The following is a 21,982-nucleotide window of genomic DNA, read 5'->3' on the forward strand; positions in this document are numbered from 1 at the left end:
AGAGAGGGTTGATGAAGATAGTGCAGTTGATGTTGTGTATATGGACTTGCTAAAGGTATTTGATAAAATTGCCACATAATAGACTTGTTCACAAAATTAAAGCCCATGGATTGAAAGGGCAATGACTGTGTGGATACGAAATTGTTAAGAAACAGAAAGCAGAGAGTAGTGGTGAACATATTTTCCAACTGGAAGGAAGTATATTGTAGTGTCCCCAAGAGGTCATTATTAGGATCATTGCACTTTTTTATATATATTGATGACCTGGACTTGAGTATACAGGACATAATTTCAAAGTTTACTGATACCACAAAGCTTGGAAATCTAGTAAACAGTGAGGAGGATAGCAGCAAACTTGAGGACATAGACAGACTGGTGAAATGGGCGGACTCGTGGCAGATGAAATTTAATGCAGAGAACTGTGAAGTGTTGCATTTTGGAAGAAAAAATGAGGAGCAGCGATATAAACGGAATCATGCGATTGTAATGCAGCTGCAGGAACAGAGATACCCGTGGGTTCACATACACAAATCTTTGAAGGTGGCAGGGACACGTTGATAAAGCTGTTAAAAAAGCATATGGGATCCTTAGCCTTATAAATAGAGGCAGGGGGGAGAAATTTGGTATCGCCCCATTTCGGGACGGCAACAGTCGGGAGGCGTGAGACTTAACGGCAGGCACAGACATCTCGTCCCTCTCGATAAATTTGGGTTACCGGCCCCGGAAGAGAAGGGCCCACACTGCTGATTCTGCAAAAGAAAAAGGCACCCACCTGGGAGCGGGGGTGCCGCGTGATCAGCAGAGCGCCGGACTGAGCGATTGTGGCCATGACCCCACAAAGAAACCGCATCAGGGGCGACAACAAAAAGAGGCCGGTTTTTTTTGCTGCACTCGACCACCTCGCCTTTAGTTTTCGCCCCGGTAGCGGCCGGCCGCCCGATATGCGTTCCCCTGACGCTGTTATCGCCTGGCGCTGCTGCAGGGGGCGAAAGCCAATTTCAGGGGCCGGGGCGCTAATGGGGGTGATGCATCCGATGATGACGTCACGATCTTTGGGCGCAGGAGATCAGGGTGCAGCGCTGTAGCGCCGCCACTAAACTCCCGCCCAATATGGCGGGAGGCGTTAACAGTGACACGCCCGGGCGCAAACTCATTTTGGGCGCTAACGGGAGGTGCAAAGGAACCCAATTTTACCCCGGAGAATGCAAAAGTAAGGAAGTTGTGCTGAACTTTTGTAAACCACTGGTTACACCCCAGCAGGAGTATTGTGTTCAATTCTGGGCACCACACTTTAGGAAGGATATGAAGGCCTTAGAGAAGGTGCGGAGGAGATTTACCAGAATGGTACACGGGCTGAGAGACTTCAGTTCTGTGGAGAGATTAGAGAAGCTGGGATTGTTCTCCTTAGAGCAGAAAAGGTTAAGGGGAGATTTAAAAGAAGTGTTCAAAATTATGAGGGTTTTTGATAGATTAATGGTATAATTGCTCTAAGAATACTCTACTGGATTCTAATTCAGTGACACTGTTAAAAAGGGGACTTGCCTGAGCAATCAACGGGTGACATGTCCTGATTGGATACACCCACCAGGATTCCACCAAGCAAAGCTGCAAGTCCTGACAATACCCATGGGAAATGCATTCATAACATCCGTGAGTTAACACGGAGCAGGACAAATGCCATGCCATCTATGGCAAGGGCACCTGCAGCTATATTCAGCACTGGACTGGCACACCCAGTGATAGTAATAATCAGCGGCAGCCTGAGACCTGCCTGCTCCTCCACGTGAAATGTGCTGTAATGTGACTTATGGAAATGGTGCTGTGAGAGTCACTCTGTCTGTAAGCACCTTGTTCCTCGTAGGACTGCTCCTGGGCCTGGCCAAGGGGGCCATCAGCCGGTCCAGGCAGCGGGCGGTCGAGGGGGTCGTTCAGCCCGACTGCCTGCCTCTCTTCCGCGGTTACATCCGAGCCAGGCTGTCCCTGGAGATGGAGCACGCGGTGTCCACCGGTACGCTTGCGGCCTTCTGCGAGAGATGGGCACCGGAGGGACTGGAGTGCATTATTTTGATTTGATTTAAGTTTACAGTAAAAAGTTAATTCGTTCATTTGTCAGTTTTAGTGCCCCTTTAATGAGGGGGCATTTGTTTTATGGTTTCAACAAAAATAGTTGTAAGCACCTTGTGCAACTCCAGTTCCATCAAACAGGGAGCCAGGTGCTGAGTCACTCTGTCACTGGGCTGTAGACTTGTTCCTGCACCGTAGCTTTTCATTCCCTTTATATTTTTGCCGATTATTTCCCCTTCAGCCTATTGTAATGCACCACTTTAATTGTCCCTTTTGCATTAAATTTCACTCCCACTCTGCTCACTGCCCCCAAATTTGTACTTGCAGCTGGGCAAGTCAGCTAACCTTATAATCTTATAACATGCCCGACACAAGATGCCCAAAGCAAGCGCTCTACTCGGAACTCCTTCACGGCAAGCGAGCCCAAGATGGGCAGAGGAAATGTTACAGGGACACCCTCAAAGCCTCCCTGATAAAGTGCGACATCCCCACTGACACCTGGGAGTCCCTGGCCAAAGACCGCCCTAAGTGGAGGAAGTGCATCCGGGAGGGCGCTGAGCACCTCGAGTCTCATCGCCGAGAGCATGCAGAAATCAAGCGCAGGCAGCGGAAGGAGCGTGCGACAAACCTGTCCCACCCTCCCCTTCCCTCAACGACTATCTGTCCCACCTGTGACAGGGACTGTGGTTCCCGTATTGGACCGTTCAGTCACCTAAGGACTCATTTTAAGAGTGGAAGCAAGTCTTCCTCGATTCCGAGGGACTGCCTGTGATGATGAGGATATGATGATGGGTGCAAACTGCAAACTTTAATTTCAGTCTGTCTAAGACCTATCACTGGCCATTCGAGTCTAAGCTGCACCCCTATCAGAAAATCTAGACTATAGTGTACTGGTGTGATAACACATAAATAATATATAATGAGCCTCAAGGAGAGCTTAATGACTTATTTGAATATGGGTTAAGCATATAGTTTACTGGACAGAAAAGGAGATGTATTAAATATATAAAATGTATTGAAGGCATCCGTAGTCAATGATATAAAAAGTGGGGCTTGAGATTTTCCTGCTCCACCACAGGACGTGCAGCAGAGCACAAGCTCCATCTTCTGGAATTTTTGGAGGATGTAACTAGCAGAGTGGACAAGGGAGAACCAGTGAATGTGGTGTATTTGGACTTTCAAAAGGCTTTTGACAAGGTCCCGCACAAGAGATTAGTGTGCAAAATCAAAGCACATGGTATTGGGGGTAATGTACTGATGTGGATAGAGAACTGGTTGGCAGACAGGAAGCAGAGAGTCGGGATAAACGGGTCCTTTTCAGAATGGCAGGCAGTGACTAGTGGAGTGCCGCAGGGCTCAGTGCTGGGACCCCAGCTCTTTACAATATACATCAATTATTTAGATGAAGGAATTGAGTGTAATATCTCCAAGTTTGCAGATGACACTAAACTGGGAGGGGGTGTGAGCTGTGAGGAGGACGCTAAAAGGCTGCAGGGTGACTTGGACAGGTTAGGTGAGTGAGCAAATGCATGGCAGATGCAGTATAATGTGGATAAATGTGAGGTTATCCACTTTGGTGGCAAAAACACGAAGGCAGAATATTGTCTGAATGGTGACAGATTAGGAAAAGGGGAGGTGCAACGAGACCTGGGTGTCATGGTACATCAGTCATTGAAAGCTGGCATGCAGGTACAGCAGGCGGTGAAGAAGGCAAATGGTATGTTGGCCTTCATAGCTAGGGGATTTGAGTATAGGAGCAGGGAGGTCTTACTGCAGTTGTAGAGGGCCTTGGTGAGGCCTCACCTGGAATATTGTGTTCAGTTTTGGTCCCCTAATCTGAGGAAGGATGTTCTTGCTATTGAGTGAGTGCAGCGAAGGTTCACCAGACTGATTCCCGAGGAGAAACTTCTTCACTCAGAGAGTTGTTAACCTGTGGAATTCCCTACCGCAGAGAGTTGTTGATGCCAGTTCATTGGATATATTCAAGAGGGAGTTAGATTATGGCCCTTACGGCTAAGGGGATCAAGGGGTATGGAGAGAAAGCAGGAAAGGGGTACTGAGGTGAATGATCAGCCATGAATGGTGGTGCAGGCTCGAAGGGCCGAATGGCCTACTCCTGCACCTATTTTCTATGTTTCTATGTTTCTATCTGCCTGAAGCCAAAGACACTGACCCTGTCTCAAAGCCCCAGTACAGAAAGGTGATTTCCATTCTCAGGGCGGACCCTCCCACATGTACAGGTGAAACAGAAGCTCCCGCTCAATGGAGTGGATGGTAGTGGGAGCAATGCCCAATCATCCTGATAGCATCCGGAGGCCTGGGAGTGATGATATACTAAAAAAACGTCATGTTTACACTGCTCCACAGAGAGTAACATGGCATTAATGGCTCTCCTTTGGATTGATTACCTTTGTTTTGGCAGTGCTGGAGTCTGTGTAAGGTAAGGGTCCCACTGGGCCTATTGCTATAAAGGGTAGAACACCCAGGGGAGCCCAGGAATACTCCAGACATATTCCTAAATCTGTGTATTGACATAGATTCAAACATACACCCCCCTGCCCCCTCACCACTCCCGCAGATTGGGATTTCCATCAGTTATGAAGCAGTTCTGAATTCGGTTCCAACGGGCAGGGAAGTGGAGCTGAGTCCATGATCGGATCAGCCATGATCGTATTAAATGGCGGAGCAGGCTCGAGGGGCCGTATGGCCTACTCCTGCTCCTAGTTCTTATGTTCTTATATTATGTTTCGGAATTTCAGGGCGATGTTTGCCAAGAGGAAGGATTGGCATTTTGGAATGAAACTTGACACAGGGTGGAGATAGTCCTCTGGGCAACAAACCATTTCAGGTTTGTCAGTGAAAGAAGGTGGGACCATAGAAGTTGTTCTGGTGACCCGTTGGTGACCTTGGCAGGAGTTGTCACTTTTCTAGCTCACTGGGAAGCTGTGTGTTGTGTATGTATAACATAAGTACAGTCCCTGTACACTCAATGTACATTACATAAGACTACTGGATGTATCTTCACACTGTATACACTGTGTTTGTACCACCAGAGGGTGCAACTGGTGGAGACCTAGGGGTCACCTGTATACAACAGGTAACCAGGTATAAAAGGGAGCTCACCATGCTGTGCCCTCACTCAGGAGCTGCAATAAATGGACTAAGGTCACCACAGTTCAAGTACAATACCTTGCCTCGTGGAGTCATTATTAGAGTGCTTACAGACACAACACTGTGTGTACACGAAATGCGTGGATTACAGAAACATTTACCTGACACTGTGGGATGCAGCTCTGCCGATGTGGAAATGGGGCTCAGGTAACTAAGCAGGAGCAACAGCTGGAGGGTTCCTATGTTCAACACCTACACGTGAAAAAAGAAACAGTTAGCTCCACGGTGCCACTGTCATTTGGCTGAATATGAGCCTAGAAATGACGCTGAATAAATTAACAGAGGCATCTTTAAAATAAATGGGTTACAAAAGCTAAAATAGCCCTATGAACCCGTGAACCGTTTGTACAGTAATATTCCAAACAGTAATATCTTGGCTCTAAAAGACTTGTTGGCAAGTCCTGTTATAAGGGATCTCAAAATTACAATAGAACTGCACATGTAAATGGCACTGTAAGCATAACGTTATTTAACCAATTGATTTCATTGTAGTCAGACCTAACATTACGTGACAGATCCCAAGCTTGTGCAAAGAATGAGCGACCTTTGATATGAAAGCAAGATTTCTGCCCTCAACTCTCCCACTTGAACATCAGTTCCACATTCAGACATCTATATTAAGCAGGAAAGTGTCCCTCACCCTCTCCCTCCTAGTGAGCAGGATTTCAGGTGAGCTGGATTTTAGTCCTCCCCACTGAACAAAATGTCAGCTCCCCATCCCCCTAATGAGCAAGTTTTTGATCTTTGGCCCCTGATAGTTGAATTTCCCATTCTAATTCACCTTTTGTTTTATTCGTTCCTGGGATGTGGACGTCGCTGGCAAGGCCGGCATTTATTGGCCATCCCTAATTGCCCCTCGAGAAGGTGGTGGTAAGCCGCCTTCTTGAACCGCTGCAGTCTGTGTGGTGAAGGTGCTCCCACAGTGCTGTTAGGGAGGGAGTTCCAGGATTGTGACCCAGCGACGATGAAGGAACGGCCGATATATTTCCAAGTCAGGGTGGTGTGTGACTTGGAGGGCAACTTGGAGATGGTGGTGTTTCCCTTGTCCTTCTAGGTGGTCTCCAGTCATCTTGGTTAACCCTTGCCACTGGACCAAGACCTAGCTCTGTCAAGCCCGTGTGGTGGCTGGTGTGCAACGGTCACCATACGTTAAAAAAATCCACGCACAGGCATCTTCCACCCTTCAGGATGTAGTTCGGGATCTGGAATATCAGGTATTCAGATATCATTGTAACACCTGTGAACTTTTTAGAGTGAAAGCAAGTCATCCTCGATACGAGGGACTGCCTAAGAAGGTGGTGGAGGTCGTGGGTTTGGGAGGTGCTGTCGAAGAAGAAGCCTTGGTGAGTTGCTGCAGTGCATCTTGTAGATGGCACAGTCTGCAGCCACGGTACACCGGTGGTGGAGGGAGTGAATGTTTAAGGTGGGTGCAAATCAAGTGGGCTGCTTTGTCCTAGATGGTGTCGAGTTTCTTGAGTGTTGGAGCTGCACTCATCCAGGCAAAGGGAGAGTATTCCATCACACTCCTGACTTGTGCCTTGTAGATGATGCAAAGGCTTTGGGGAGTCAGGAGGTGAGAGTCGCTACAGAATACCCAGCCTCTGACCTGCTCTTGTTGCCACAGTATTTCTGTGGCTGTGCAATGGTGACCCCCAGGATGTTGATGGTGAGGGATTGGGCAATGGTTAATGTCAAGGGGCGATGGTTAGACTCTCGCTTGTTGGAGATAGTCGTTGCCTGGCACTTGTATGGCCGCGAATGTTACTTGTCAATTATCAGCCCCAACCTGATTGTCGTCCAGGTCTTGCTGCTCCATTATCTGAGGAGTTGCGAATGGAACTGAACACTGTGCAATCATCAGCAAACATCCCCACTTCTGAACTTATGATGGAGGGAAGGTCATTGATGAAGCAGCTGAAGATGGTTGGGCCTGGGACACTGTCCTGAGGAACTCCTGCAGCGATGTCCTGGGGCTGTGATGAATGACCTCCAACCACCACAATCTTCCTTTGTGCTAGGTATGACTCCAGCCAGTGGAGAGTTTCCCCGTGATTCCCATTGACTTCAATTTTACAAGGGCTCCTTGATACCACACTTGGTCAAATGCTGCCTTGATGTCAAGGGCAGTCACTCTCACCTCACCTCTGGAATTCAGCTCTTTTGTCAATGTTTGGACCAAGGCTGTAATGAGGTCTGGAGCCGAGTGGTCCTGGCAGAACCCAAGCTGGGCATCGGTGAGCAGGTTGTTGGTGAGTAAGTGCCACTTGATAGCACTGTCGACGACCCCTTCCATCAATTTGCTGATGATTGAGAGTAGACTGATGGGGTGGTAATTGGCCGGATTGGATTTGTCCTGCTTTTTGTGGACAGGACAGACCTGGGCAGTTTTCCACATTGTCGGATAGATGCCAGTGTTATAACTGTACTGGAACAGCTTGGCTAGAGGTGCAGCTAGTTCTGGAGCACAAATCTTCAGCACGACAGCCGGGATGTTGTTGGGGTCCCATAACCTTTGCTGTATCCAGTGCGCTCAGCCGTTTCTTGATATCACGTGGAGTGAATCGAATTGGCTGAAGACTGGCTTCTGTGATGGTGGGGACCTCAGGAGGAGGCCGATATGGATCATCCACTCGGCACTTCTGACTGAAGATGGTTGCAAATACTTCAGCCTTGTCTTTTCCACTCATGTGCTGGGCTCCGCCATCATTGAGGATGGGGATATTCATGGAGCCTACTCCTCCCGTTAGTTGTTTAATTGTCCACCACCATTCATGACTGGATGTGACAGGACTGCAGAGCTTTGATCTGATCGGTTGATTGTGGAATCACTTAGGCTTGTCTATAGCATGCTGCTTCCGCTATTTAGCATGCATGTAGTCCTGTGTTGCAGCTTCCCCAGATTGGCATCTCATTTTTAGGCACGCCTGGTGCTGCTCCTGGCATGCTCTTCTGCATTCCTCATTGAACCAGGGTTGGTCCCCTGGCTTGATGTTAATGGTAGAGTGAGGGATATGCCGTGCCATGAGGTTACAGATTGTGGTGGAATACAATTCTCCTGCTGTTGATGGCCCATAGCACCTCATGGATGGCCAGTTTTGAGCTGCTAGATCTGTTCTGAATCTATCCCATTTAGCACAGCGGTAGTGCCACACAACACGATGGATGGTGTCCTCAGTGTGAAGATTGGACTTCGTCTCCACAATGACTGCTCCCAATGCTGTCATGGACAGTTGCATCTGCGACAGGTAGATTGGTGAGGACGAGGTCAAGTAGGTTTTTCGCTTGTGTTGGTTCTCTCACCACTTGCTGCAGGCCTAGTCTGGCAGCTATGTCCTTCAGGACTCGGCCAGCTCGGTCAGCAGTGGTGCTACCGAGCGATTCTTGGTGATGGACATTGAAGTCCCCCACCCAGAGTACATTCTGTGCCCTTGCTATTCTCAGTGCTTTTGCCAAGTGGTTTCCAACATGAAGGAGTACTGATACATCAGATAAGGTGGTATTCAGGTTTCCTTGCCCGCGCTTAACCTGAAGCCATGAGACTTGAGGGATGTTGATGGAGGAGCCTGGGACATTGGCTGAAAGGTATGATTCTGTGAGTATGACTATGTCAGGTTGTTGCTTGACTAGTCTGTGGGACAGCTCTCCCAATTTTTGCACATCCCCAGATGTTGGTGAGGAGGGTTTTGTCGGGTCAGCTGGCTGGGTCTGCCGTTGTCGTGTCCGTAGCCGGTGTCGCGGTCGATGCCGGGTGGTCCGTCCGTTTTATTTTTATCATTGTTTCTTGTAGCGATTTTTTACAATTGAGTGGCTCGCTGGGACATTTCAGAGGGCAGTTAAGAGTCAACCACATTGCTGTGGGTCTGGAGTCACATATAGGCCAGACCGGGTAAGGACGGCAGATTTCCTTCCCTGAAAGACATCAGTGAACCATTTACGATAACCCGATATTTTTTGTGGTCACCATTACTGATACTAGCTTTTTTATTCTGGATTTATGTAATGAACTGAATTTAAATTCTCCAGCTGCCGATTGGGATTTGATCATTGTACTAATAGTCCAGACTTCTGGATCACTAGTCCAGTAACGTAACCATTATGCCATTGTTCCCAATACTGTCTATAGTTGTCCCTCACAGGTTACCGCTATTCCAATTCAGTTCCCCTTTAACAAGATTCATTATTTCAATTAAATAAAACACTTTTCACATTATCACCAATGGATTTGTAGACTTGATCTCTGTTATATATGCAGACTATACTCTCTGTGTAGTCACTGTATAGTTGCATAAGATGGAGACTTGTTACCTGATGTACTGTCAATAAGGTTTACACTGTGTATATACTATGCTGGCACCACTAGAGGGTGCAACTGGTGGAGACCGTGGTTTCCTGCCCCTGTGGTAGAGGCTGTCCACCAGAGGGCACTGTGATGGGAGACCTGAGGGTCATCTGCATAGGTGTGCAGGGCCCAGTATAAAAGGCTGCCCACCATGCTTGTGCCTCACTCTGGAGTTACGAATAAAGGACCAAGGTCACTACAGTTTGAGTACAACGCATTGCCTCGTGGAGTCATTCATAAGTGCATTACAGACATAACAATCTCTTCCCTCCATTATTGAGCTGTACATATAAAACTCTACGATATTCACTTATGTAACTTTCTCAATGATTTAATAGGAAAAGCAGCAGCAAACGTCACACTGTAGGATTCATATATCAGCAAGCTAAGGAGACTAAAGTTTTGGGAGCTGCTCAGAGCTGGAAGAGTTTAACGTACCCTTGTCAAATTAAATAATATGTCCAACCATAGATTTATCAGCTTTCACGGCAATCTTAGAAACTGTTCGATTAACCGTCTTTCGGCTGAGACGTTAAACCGAGGCCCCGTCTGTTCTCTCAGGTGGCTGTAAAAGATCCCATGGCACTATTTCGAAGAAGAGCAGGGGAGTTCTCCCCGGTGTCCTGGCCAATATTTATCCCTCAATCAACATCACGAAAACAGATTATCCGGTCATTATCACACTGCTGATTGTGGGAGCTTGCTGTGCGAAAATTGGCTGCTGCATTTCTGACATTACAACAGTGACTACACTTCAAAAAATACTTCACTGGCTGTAAAGCGCTTTGGGATGTCCTGTGGTCAGGAAAGGTGTACATAAATGCAAGTCTTTCTTCTTCTTTAACAGTAATTTGCAAAGTGCTAACTTGAAATTTGCTCCAGAGGGGCCTCACCGAGAAACACCAACCTGCCGTTTTATAGGAAGACCTCCTAAAGCACTTTACATTGAGGAGGAAAAGCATCAGAAGCTCAGAGGAACAGACAGAGCTCGTGTCAGACGCTGAAGGCACACTCATAGAATGTTTTTGAGGAGGTTTTTGAAAACAAGTGGGAGATGACAAGCTGGAGGGACCTAGGTAAGGAGTCCCACGTGCAGGAGAGTAGTGGCTGAATGAGCAGCTGCCATTGGTGCAGTGGAGGGGTGAGGGAGAAGGGACAGCCTAATGTTAGAGGAGCGGAAGATGCATGCATGCACATAAGGTTGGAGGAGATTGCCAACACAGGGTATAGTGAGGTCACGGAGGGATTTGAAATGAAGATAAGTTGCATAGGAGGTTGTGGCTTTGACCACTGCAGTTTCAATGCTGTAGGCAGCGGGACGCCTGACTGGGGAGGCTTGATCAAGTGAGTGTTGGGAAAATTCCAAGGCAAAGGTGCGTTGCAGGACCTTGGAGAATAAAAGGAGAGTTGGAGTTAGGTTGGTAGTTGGAGAGAATGGTGGGATTTAGAGTGGGCTTTTTGAAGGTGGGGTGATAATGGCAATCTAGATAGAACAGTGCCAGAGAATAGAGATAGGTTTATTCTATCGGCAACTATGGATCTGATGAGGCAAAGTTGGGTGGACAAAAGCCGAGGAATTGCTTGTGGAAGTAAGCGGTCGGCTTCCTGGACAGGGGAGTGTGCCCAGGTAGAGGATGAGATTAGCAGAATCGGCAGAGAAGCTGGGTGGGGGTGATCGAGAGAGCAGGTGGGATGCTTCATGGATGAGATTCTGCGCTGGTGGCTAGGGTGAGTTGGAGAATGAATGGGTGAAGGCTCGGCTAGGTGAGGGAAGCCTGCACTTGAGGGCAATCAGATACGGCTTCAGTGCAACTATCTGAACTGATGTGTTTGTGTCGTTTTAACTTTGGTGAGAAATGACAGAGAGGCCAGCTTACCTGAGCGAATTCCTTCATCTTGATAAATTAAACTACTAAAGAGGGCTTTTTTGATTAGATTACAGAAGTTTTAAAGTTGGAAGAAGCATGTAGATTGAATGAGTCTATTTAGAATGTTTGGAGTGCGACCAGGTTTATTTCAGAGAGTAGGGCAGAGGTTGTCAGAGTTTATAATACTATGTGGAACAAGGCAACCCAACAATTAGCTCAGTTATATGTCAGGAGAATATTACAGTGTAAGTAGGTGCAAAGTGTTGGCTGGGAATTAGGAAAAGAAAATGGGAAATATCACAGGAAAGAAAGCTATCGTTGGGCTCAATGATGAGGAGAGACTGGATCGACTCGGCTTATATTCACTGGAGTTTAGAAGGATGAGAGGGGATCTCATAGAAACATATAAGATTCTGACGGGACTGGACAGGTTAGATGCAGGAAGAATGTTCCTGATGTTGGGGAAGTCCAGAACCAGGGGACATAGTCTAAGGATAAGGGGTAAGCCATTTAGGATTGAGATGAGGAGAAACTTCTTCACTCAGAGAGTTGTTAACCTGTGGAATTCTCTACCACAGAGAGTTGTTGAGGCCAGTTCGTTGGATATATTCAAGAGGGAATTAGATATGGCCCTTACGGCTCAAGGGATCAAGGGGTATGGAGAGAAAGCAGGAAAGGGGTACTGAGGTGAATGATCAGCCATGATCTTATTGAATGGTGGTGCAGGCTCGAAGAGCCGAATGACCTACTCCTGCACATATTTTCTGTGTTTCTATGTTTCTATGATGCATCATCTTAATCATAGGCAGTCTCTCGGAATTGAGGAAGACATGCTTCCACTCTAAAAATGATTCCTTAGGTGGCTGAACAGTCCACACAGAGGCTGAAAACAGCAATACTGCAAATAGAGGTAGAATTGTTTTAACGGAGCAATTAAAGAATTAGCTGATCGAAGAGATTGCCTGTATCTCCATGCATATGGGTGCAGTACTCAATTCTTGGATGAATTGACCAGTATTTTAACTTTATAATTATGATTGGCTCAGATAGCCCATTGGCCAAGTGGTTTTAAATCTCTCCACCATCACACCCCTCTCTATCTCTGTAACCTCCTCCAGCCCCCACACCCCTCCCTATCTCTGTAATCTCCTCCAGCCCCGACACCCTTATCTATCTCTGTAACGCTCTCCAGCCCCTACACCCCTCTCTATCACTGTAATCTCCTCCAGCCCCTACAACCTTCCCTATCTCTGTAACCCCCTCCAGCCCGTACATCCCTCCCTATCTCTGTAATCTCCTACAGCCCCTACACCCACCCTATCTCGGTAACATCCTCCAGCCCCTACACCCCTCCCTATCTCTGTAACCTGCTCCAGCCCCTACACCCCTCCCTATCTCTGTAACATCCTCCAGCCCCGACACCCCTCCCTATCTCTGTAACCTCCTCCAGCCCCTACACCCCTCCCTATCTCTGTAACGTCCTCCAGCCCCGACACCCCTCCCTATCTCTGTAACCTCCTCCAGCCCCTACATCCCTCCCTATCTCTGTAATCTCCTACAGCCCCTACACCCCCCCTATCTCGGTAACATCCTCCAGCCCCTACACCCCTCCCTATCTCTGTAACCCCCTCCAGCGCTACACTACTCACTATCTCTCTAACCTCCTCCAGCCCCTACACCGCTCACATCTCTGTAACCTCCTCTAGCCCCTACACCCCTCATATCTCTGTACCTCCTCCAGCACCCACACACCTCTCTATCTCTTTAACCACCTCCAGCTCCTACACCACTCCCTATTTCTGTGACCCCCTCCAGCCCCTACACCCCTCCTATATCACTGTAACCTTCTCCAGCCCCTACACCCCTCATATCTCTGTAACCTCCTCCAGCCCCTCATATCTCTGTAACCTCTTCCAGCCCCTACACCCTTCCCTATCTCTGTAATCTCCTCTAGCCCTTACACCCCTCCCCATCTCTGCAACCTCCTCCAGCCCCTACATCCCTCCCTAGGTCTGTAACCTCCTCCGGCCCCTACACCCCTCCCTATCTCTGTAACCTCCTCCTGCCCCTACACCCCTCCCTATCTCTGTAACATCCTCCAGCCCCAACACCCCTCCCTATCTCTGTAACCTCCTCCAGCCCCTACACCCCTCCCTATCTCTGTAACCTGCTCCAGCCCCTACACCCCTCCCTATCTCTGTAACCTCCTCCAGCCCTTACACCCCTCACTATCTCTGTAACCTCCTCCAGCCCCTACACCCCTCCCTATCTCTGTAACCTTTTCCAGCACCTATACCGCTCCCTATCTCCGTAACCTCCTCCTGCCCCTACACCCCTCCCTATCTCTGTAACATCCTCCAGCCCCAACACCCCTCCCTATCTCTGTAACCTCCTCCAGCCCCTACACCCCTCCCTATCTCTGTAACCTGCTCCAGCCCCTACACCCCTCCCTATCTCTGCAACATCCGCCAGCCCCGACACCCCTCCCTATCTCTGTAACCTCCTCCAACCCCTACACCCCTCCCTATCTCTGTAACCTCCTCCAGCCGCTACACCCTTCCCTATCTCTGTAACCAACTTCAGCCCCTACACCCCTCCCGATCTCTGTAATCTCCTCCAGCCCCTACACCCCTCATATCTTTGTAACCTCTTCCAGCCCCAACACCCCTCCCTATCTCTGTAACCTCCTCTAGCCCCTACATCCCTCCCCATCTCTGCAACCTCCTCCAGCCTCTACATCCCTCCGTATGTCTCTAACCTCCTCCGACCCCTACACCCCTCCCTATCTCAGTAACCTCCTTTAGCCCCTAGACCTCTCATATCTCTGTAATCTCCTCCAGCCCCTACATCACTCCCTATTTCTGTAACCTCCTCTAGCCGCTACACCCCTCCCTATCTCTGTAACCTCCTTCAGCCCCACAACAATCCCTATCACTGTAACCTCCTCCAGCCCCTACACCCTCCCTATCTCTGTAACATCCTCCAGCGCCTACACCCCTCATATCTCTGTAACCTCCTCCAGTCCCTACTCCCCTCCCTATCTTTGTAACTTTCTCCAGCGCTACGTCCCTCCCTATCTCTGTAACCTCCTCCAGCCCCTACACCCCTCCCTATCTCTGTAACATCCTCCAGCCCTGCACACCTCCCTATCTTTGTAACTTCCTCAAGCGCTACACCCCTCCCTATCTCTGTAACCTCCTCCAGCCTTACACCCCTCCGTATCTCTGTAACCTCCTCCAGCCCTACACCCCTCCCTATCTCTGTAACCTCCTCAAGCCCCTACAACCCTCCCTATCTCTGTAACCCCCTCCAGCGCTACACCACTCCCTATCTCTCTAACCTCCTCCAGCCCCTACACCGCTCACATCTCTGTAACCTCCTCTAGCCCCTACACCCCTCATATCTCTGTACCTCCTCCAGCACCCACACACCTCTCTATCTCTTTAACCTCCTCCAGCTCCTACACCACTCCCTATTTCTGTAACCCCCTCCAGCCCCTACACCCCTCCTATATTTCTGTAACCTTCTCCAGCCCCTACACCCCTCATATCTCTGTAACCTCTTCCAGCCCCTACACCCCTCCCTATCTCTGTAACCTCCTTTAGCCCCTATACCTCTCATATCTCTGTAATCTTCTCCAGCCCCACAACAATCCCTATCTCTGTAACCTCCTCCAGCCCTTACACCCTCCCGATCTCTGTAACCTCCTCCAGCCCCTACACCCTTCCCTGCCTTTGTAACCTCCTCCAGCCCTTACACCCTCCCGATCTCTGTAACCTCCTCCAACCCTACCCCTTCCCTATCACTGTAATCTCCTCCAGCCCCTACACTCCTCCCTATCTTTGTAACTTCCTCCAGCGCTACGTCCCTCCCTATCTCTGTAACCTCTTCCAGCCCTGCACCCCTCCCTATCTATGTAACCCCCTCCAACACTACACCACTCCCTATCTCTGTAACCTCCTACAGCCCCTACAACCCGCCCTTCTCTGCAACCTCCTCCGGCCCCTACACCCCTCCCTATCTCTGTAACCTCCTTTAGCCCCTATCTCTCTCATATCTCTGTAATCTCCTCCAGCCCCTACATCACTCCCTATTTCTGTAACCTCCTCTAGCCCCTACAGCCCTCCCTATCTCTGTAACCTCCTCCAGCCCCTACACCCCTCCCTATCTCTGCAACCTCCTCCAGCCCTGCACCCCTCCCTATCGTTGTAACTTTCTCCAGCGCTACATCCCGACCTATCTCTGTAACTTCCTCCAGCCTTACACCCCTCCCTATCTCTGTAACCTCCGCCAGCCCGACACCCCTCAATATCTCTGTAACCTCCTCCAGCCCTTACACCCCTCCCTATCTGTGTAACCCCCTCGAGCGCTACACCACTCCCTATCTCTCTAACCTCCTCCAGCCCCTACACCGCTCACATCTCTGTAACCTCCTCTAGCCCCTACACCCCTCATATCTCTTTAACCTCCTCCAGCTCCTACACCACTCCCTATTTCTGTAACCCCCTCCAGCCCCTCCACCCCTCCTATATCTCTGTAACCTCCTCCAGCCCCGACACCCCTCATATCTCTGTAACCTCCTCCAGCCACTACACCCCTCATATCTCTGTACCTCCTCCAGCCCCTACACCCCTCATATCTCTGTATCTCCTCCAGCACCCACACCCCTCTCTATCTCTGTAACCCCCTCCAGCCTCTACACCCTCCCTATCTCTGTAACCACCTCTAGCCCCTACTCCCCTCTATCTCTGTAATCTCCTCCAGCCCCTAGACCCCTCCCTATCTCTGTAACCTCCTCCAGCCCTACATCCCTCCCTATCTCTGTAACCTCCTCCAACTCTATCCCCTCCCTATTTCTGTAACCTCCTCCAGCCCCTCCAGTCCTCCCTATCTCTGTAAACTCCTCCAGCCCTACACCCCTCCCTATCTCGTGTAAGCTCCTCCAGCCCTACACCCCTCCCAATCTCGTGTAAGCTCCTCCAGCCCCTACACCCCTCATATCTCTGTAACCTCCTCCAGCCCTACACCCCTTCCTATCTCTGTAACCTCCTCCAACCCTACACCCCTCCCTATCTCTGTAACCTCCACCAGCCCTACAACCCTCCCTATCTCTGTAACCTCCTCCAGCCATACATCCCTCCCTATCTCTGTAACCTCCTCTAGCCCTAACTCCCCTCTATCTCTGTAACCTCCTCCAGCCCTACACCCCTCCCTTTCTCTGTAACCTCCTCCAGCCCTACATCCCTCCCTATCTCTGTAACCTCCTCCAACTCTATCCCCTCCCTATTTCTTTAACCTCCTCCAGCCCCTCCAGTCCTCCCTATCTCTGTAAACTCCTCCAGCCCTACACCCCTCCCTATCTCGTGTAAGCTCCTCCAGCCCCTACACCCCTCATATCTCTGTAATCTCCTCCAGCCCTACACCCCTCCCTATCTCTGTAACCTCCTCCAACCCTACACCCCTCCCTGTCTCTGTAACCTCCTCCAGCCCTACAACCCTCCCTATCTCTGTAACCTCCTCCTGCCATACATCACTCCCTATCTCTGTAACCTCCTCTAGCCCCTACTCCCCTCTATCTCTGTAACCTCCTCCAGCCCTACAACCCTCCCTTTCTCTGTAACCTCCTCCAACCCTACACCCCTCCCTATCTCTGTAACCTCCACCAGCCCTACAACCCTCCCTATCTCTGTAACCTCCTCCAGCCATACATCCCTCCCTATCTCTGTAACCTCCTCTAGCCCATACTCCCCTCTATCTCTGTAACCTCCTCCAGCCCTACACCCCTCCCTTTCTCTGTAACCTCCTCCAGCCCTACATCCCTCCCTATCTCTGTAACCTCCTCCAACTCTATCCCCTCCCTATTTCTTTAACCTCCTCCAGCCCCTCCAGTCCTCCCTATCTCTGTAAACTCCTCCAGCCCAACACCCCTCCCTATCTCGTGTAAGCTCCTCCAGCCCCTACACCCCTCATATCTCTGTAATCTCCTCCAGCCCTACACCCCTCCCTATCTCTGTAACCTCCTCCAACCCTACACCCCTCCCTGTCTCTGTAACCTCCTCCAGCCCTACAACCCTCCCTATCTCTGTAACCTCCTCCAGCCATACATCCCTCCCTATCTCTGTAACCTCCTCTAGCCCCTACTCCCCTCTATCTCTGTAACCTCCTCCAGCCCTACAACCCTCCCTTTCTCTGTAACCTCCTCCAGCTCTACACCCCTCCCTATCTCTGTAACCTCCTCTAGCCCCACTCCCCTTTATCTCTATAACCTCCTCCAGCCCTACACCCCTCCCTATCTCTGTAACCTCCTCCAGCCCTACACCCCTCCCTATCTCTGTAACCTCCTCTAGCCCCTACCTACCTCTATCTGTATAACCTCCTCCAGCCCTACACCTCTCCCTGTCTCTATAACTTCCTCCAGCCCACACCCCTCCCTATCTCTGTAACCTTCTCCAGCCCTACACCCCTCCCTATCTCTTTAACCTCCTCCAGCCCTACACACCTCTCTATCTCTGTAACCTCCTCCATCCCCTATATCCCTTCCTATCCCTGTAACCTCCTCCAGCCCCTACATCCCTCCCTATGTCTGTAACCTCCTCCGGCCCCTACACCCCTCCCTATCTCTGTAACCTCCTTTAGCCCCTATACCTCTCATATCTCTGTAATCTCCTCCAGCCCCTACATCATTCCCTATTTCTGTAACCTCCTCTAGCCCCTACACCCCTCCCTATCTCTGTAACCTCTTACAGCCCCTACACCCCTCCCTATCTCTGTAACCTCCTCCAGCCCCACAACAATCCCTATCTATGTACCCTCCTCCAGCTCTTACACCCTCCCGATCTCTGTAACCTCCTCCAGCCCCTACACCCTTCCCTACCTTTGCAACCTCCTCCAGCCCTACATCCCTACTTTTCTCTGTAACCTCCTCCAACCCTACCCCTTCCCTATCACTGTAACCTCCTCCAGCCCCTACACTCCTCCCTATCTCTGTAACATCCTCCAGCCCCTACACCCCTCATATCTCTGTAACCTCCTCCAGTCCCTACTCCCCTCCCTATCTTTGTAACTTCCTCCAGCGCTACGTCCCTCCCTATCTCTCTAACCTCCTCCAGCCCCTACACTCCTCCCTATCTCTGTAACCTCCTCCAGCCCTGCACCCCTCCGTATCTTTGTAACTTCCACCAGCGCTACACCCCTCCCTATCTCTGTAACCTCCTCCAGCCCCTACACCCCTCCCTATCTCTGTAACCCCCTCCGACACTACACCACTCCCTATCTCTCTAACCTCCTCAAGCCCTACATCCATCCCTATCTCTGTAACCTCCTCCAACTCTATCCCATCCCTATCTCTGTAACCTCCTACAGCCCCTACACCCATCCCCTTCTCTGCAACCTCCTCCGGCCCCTACACCCCTCCCTATCTCTGTAACCTCCTTTAGCCCCTATCTCTCTCATATCTCTGTAATCTCCTCCAGCCCCTACATCACTCCCTATTTCTGTAACCTCCTCCAGCCCCTACAGCCCTCCCTATCTCTGTAACCTCCTCCAGCCCCTACACCCCTCCCTATCTCTGTAACCTCCTCCAGCCCTGCACCCCTCCCTATCTCTGTAACCTCCTCTAGCCCCTACACCCCTCTATCTCTGCAACCTCCTCCAGCCCTACACCCCTCCCTTTCTCTGTAACCTCCTCCAGCCCTACACCCCTCCCTTTCTCTGTAACCTCCTCCAGCCCTACACCCCTCCCTATCTCTGTAACCTCCTCTAGCCCCTACCTACCTCTATCTGTATAACCTCCTCCAGCTCCTATAACACTCCCTATTTCTGTAACCCTCTCCAGTCCCTACACCCCTCCCTATCTCTGTAACCTCCTTCAGCCCTAGAACTCTCCCTATCTCTGTAACCTCCTCCAGCCATACATCCCTCCCTATCTCTGTAACCTCCTCTAGCCCCTACTCCCCTCTTTTTCTGTAACCTCCTCCAGCCCTACACCCCCCCTATCTCTGTAACCTTCTCTAGCCCCACTCCCCTCCCTATCTCTGTAACCTCCTCTAGCCCCTACCTACCTCTATCTGTATAACCTCCTCCAGCTCTACACCTCTCCCTCTCTCTATAACTTTCTCCAGCACAACACCCCTCCCTATCTCTTTAACCTCCTCCAGCCCTACACCCATCCCTATCGCTGTAACCTCCTCCAGCCCTACACCCCTCCCTAGCTCTGTAACCTCCTCCAGCTCCTACAACACTCCCTATTTCTGTAACCCTCTCCAGTCCCTACACCCCTCCCTATCTCTGTAAACTCCTTCAGCCCCTATACCCCTTCCTATCTCTGTAACCCCTCCAGCCTTACACCCCTCCCTATATCTGTAACCTCCTCCAGCCCCGACACCCCTCATATCTGTAACCTCCTCCAGCCCCTACACCCCTCTTTTCTCTGTAACTCCTCCAGCCCCTACACCCCTCATATCTCTGTACCTCCTCCAGCATCCACACCCCTCTCTATCTCTGTAACCTCCTACAGCACCTACACCCCACCTATCTCTGTAACCTCCTCCAGCCCCTACACTCTCCATATCTCTGTAACCTCATCCAGTCCCTACACCCCTCCCATCTCTTTAACCTCCTCCAGCCCTACACACCTCCCTATCTCTGTAATCTCCTCCATCCCCTATATCCCTTCCTATCCCTGTAACCTCCTCCAGTCCCTACACCCCTCATATCTCTGCAACTTCCTCCAGCCCCTACACCCCTCATATCTCTGTAACCTCCTCCATCCCGACACCCCTCCCTATCTCTGTAACCTCCTCTAGCCCCTACCTACTTCTATCTGTATAACCTCCTCCAGCCCTAAACCTCTCCCTCTCTCTATAACTTCCTCCAGCCCAACACCCCTCCCTATCTCTGTAACCTGCTCCAGCTCCTACAACACTCCCTATTTCTGTAACCCTCTCCAGTCCCTACACCCCTCCCTATCTCTGTAACCTCCTTCAGCCCCTATACCCCTTCCGATCTCTGTAAACCCTCCAGCCTTACACACTTCCCTATCTCTGTAACCTCCTCCAGCCCCGACACCCCTCATATCTCTATAACCTCCTCCAGCCCCTACACCCCTCATATCTCTGTAACTCCTCCAACCCCTACACCCCTCATATCTCTGTACCTCTTCCAGCACCCACACCCCTCTCTATCTCTGTAACCTCCTCCAGCCTCTACAACCCCCTATCTCTGTAACCTCCTCTAGCCCTACTCCCCTCTATCTCTGTAACCTCCTCCAGCCCTACATCCCTCCCTATCTCTGTAACCTCCTCCAACTCTATCCCCTCCCTATCTCTGTAACATCCTCCAGCCCCTCCAGTCCTCCCTATCTCTGTAACCTCCTCCAGCCCTACACCCCTCCCTATCTCTGTAACCTCCTCCAACCCTACACCCCTCCCTGTCTCTGTAACCTCCTCCAGCCCTACAACCCTCTCTATCTCTGTAACCTCCTCCAGCCTCTACAACCCCCTATCTCTGTAACCTCCTCTAGCCCTACTCCCCTCTATCTCTGTAACCTCCTCCAGCCCTACATCCCTCCCTATCTCTGTAACCTCCTCCAACTCTATCCCCTCCCTATCTCTGTAACATCCTCCAGCCCCTCCAGTCCTCCCTATCTCTGTAACCTCCTCCAGCCCTACACCCCTCCCTATCTCTGTAACCTCCTCCAACCCTACACCCCTCCCTGTCTCTGTAACCTCCTCCAGCCCTACACCCCTCCCTTTCTCTGTAACCTACTCCAGCCCGACACCCCTCCCTATCTCTGTAACCTCCTCTAGCCCCTACTCCCCTTAATCTCTATAACCTCCTCCAGCCCTACACCCCTCCCTATCTCTGTAACCTCCTTCAGCCCCTATACACCTTCCTATCTCTGTAACCCCTCCAGCCTTACACCCCTCCCTATTTCTGTAACCTCCTCCAGCCCCGACACCCCTCATATCTCTGTAACCTCCTCCAGCCCTACACCCCTCTCTTTCTCTGTAACCTGCTCCAGCCCTACACCCCTCCCTATCTCTGTAACCTCCTCTAGCCCCACTCCCCTTAATCTCTATAACCTCCTCCAGCCCTACACTCCTCCCTATCTCGTGTAAGCTCCTCCAGCCCCTACACCCCTCATATCTCTGTAACATCCTCCAGCACTACACCCCTCCCTATCTCTGTAACCTCCTCCAACCCTACACCCCTCCCTATCTCTGTAACCTCCTCTAGCCCCACTCCCCTTAATCTCTATAACCTCCTCCAGCCCTACACTCCTCCCTATATCTGTAACCTCCTCCAGCCCCTCCTGTCCTCCCTATCTCTGTAAACTCCTCCAGCCCTACACACCTCCCTATCTCGTGTAAGCTCCTCCAGCCCCTACACCCCTCATATCTCTGTAACCTCCTCTAGCCCTACACCCCTCCCTATCTCTGTAACCTCCTCCAACCCTACACCTCTCCCTATCTCTGTAACCTCCTCCAGCCCTACAACCCTCCCTATCTCTGTCACATCCTCCAGCCATACATCCCTCCCT

At 50.6% G+C, this 21,982-nt stretch overlaps 1 protein-coding gene across 1 annotated transcript in view; it reads right to left on the reverse strand.

Moving 5' to 3' along the window:
• Positions 1-21,982, reverse strand: part of epx (eosinophil peroxidase) — a 158,668-nt gene that overhangs the window by 74,599 nt on the left and 62,087 nt on the right. The window contains exon 2 of the mRNA XM_070898665.1: positions 5,337-5,427. Coding sequence (XP_070754766.1) covers positions 5,337-5,427 — 91 coding nt within the window. The remainder of the gene's footprint in view (positions 1-5,336; positions 5,428-21,982) is intronic.

The sequence above is a fragment of the Pristiophorus japonicus genome, chromosome 14 (assembly GCF_044704955.1).
Source record: "Pristiophorus japonicus isolate sPriJap1 chromosome 14, sPriJap1.hap1, whole genome shotgun sequence".
NCBI classification, from domain to species: domain Eukaryota; kingdom Metazoa; phylum Chordata; class Chondrichthyes; family Pristiophoridae; genus Pristiophorus; species Pristiophorus japonicus.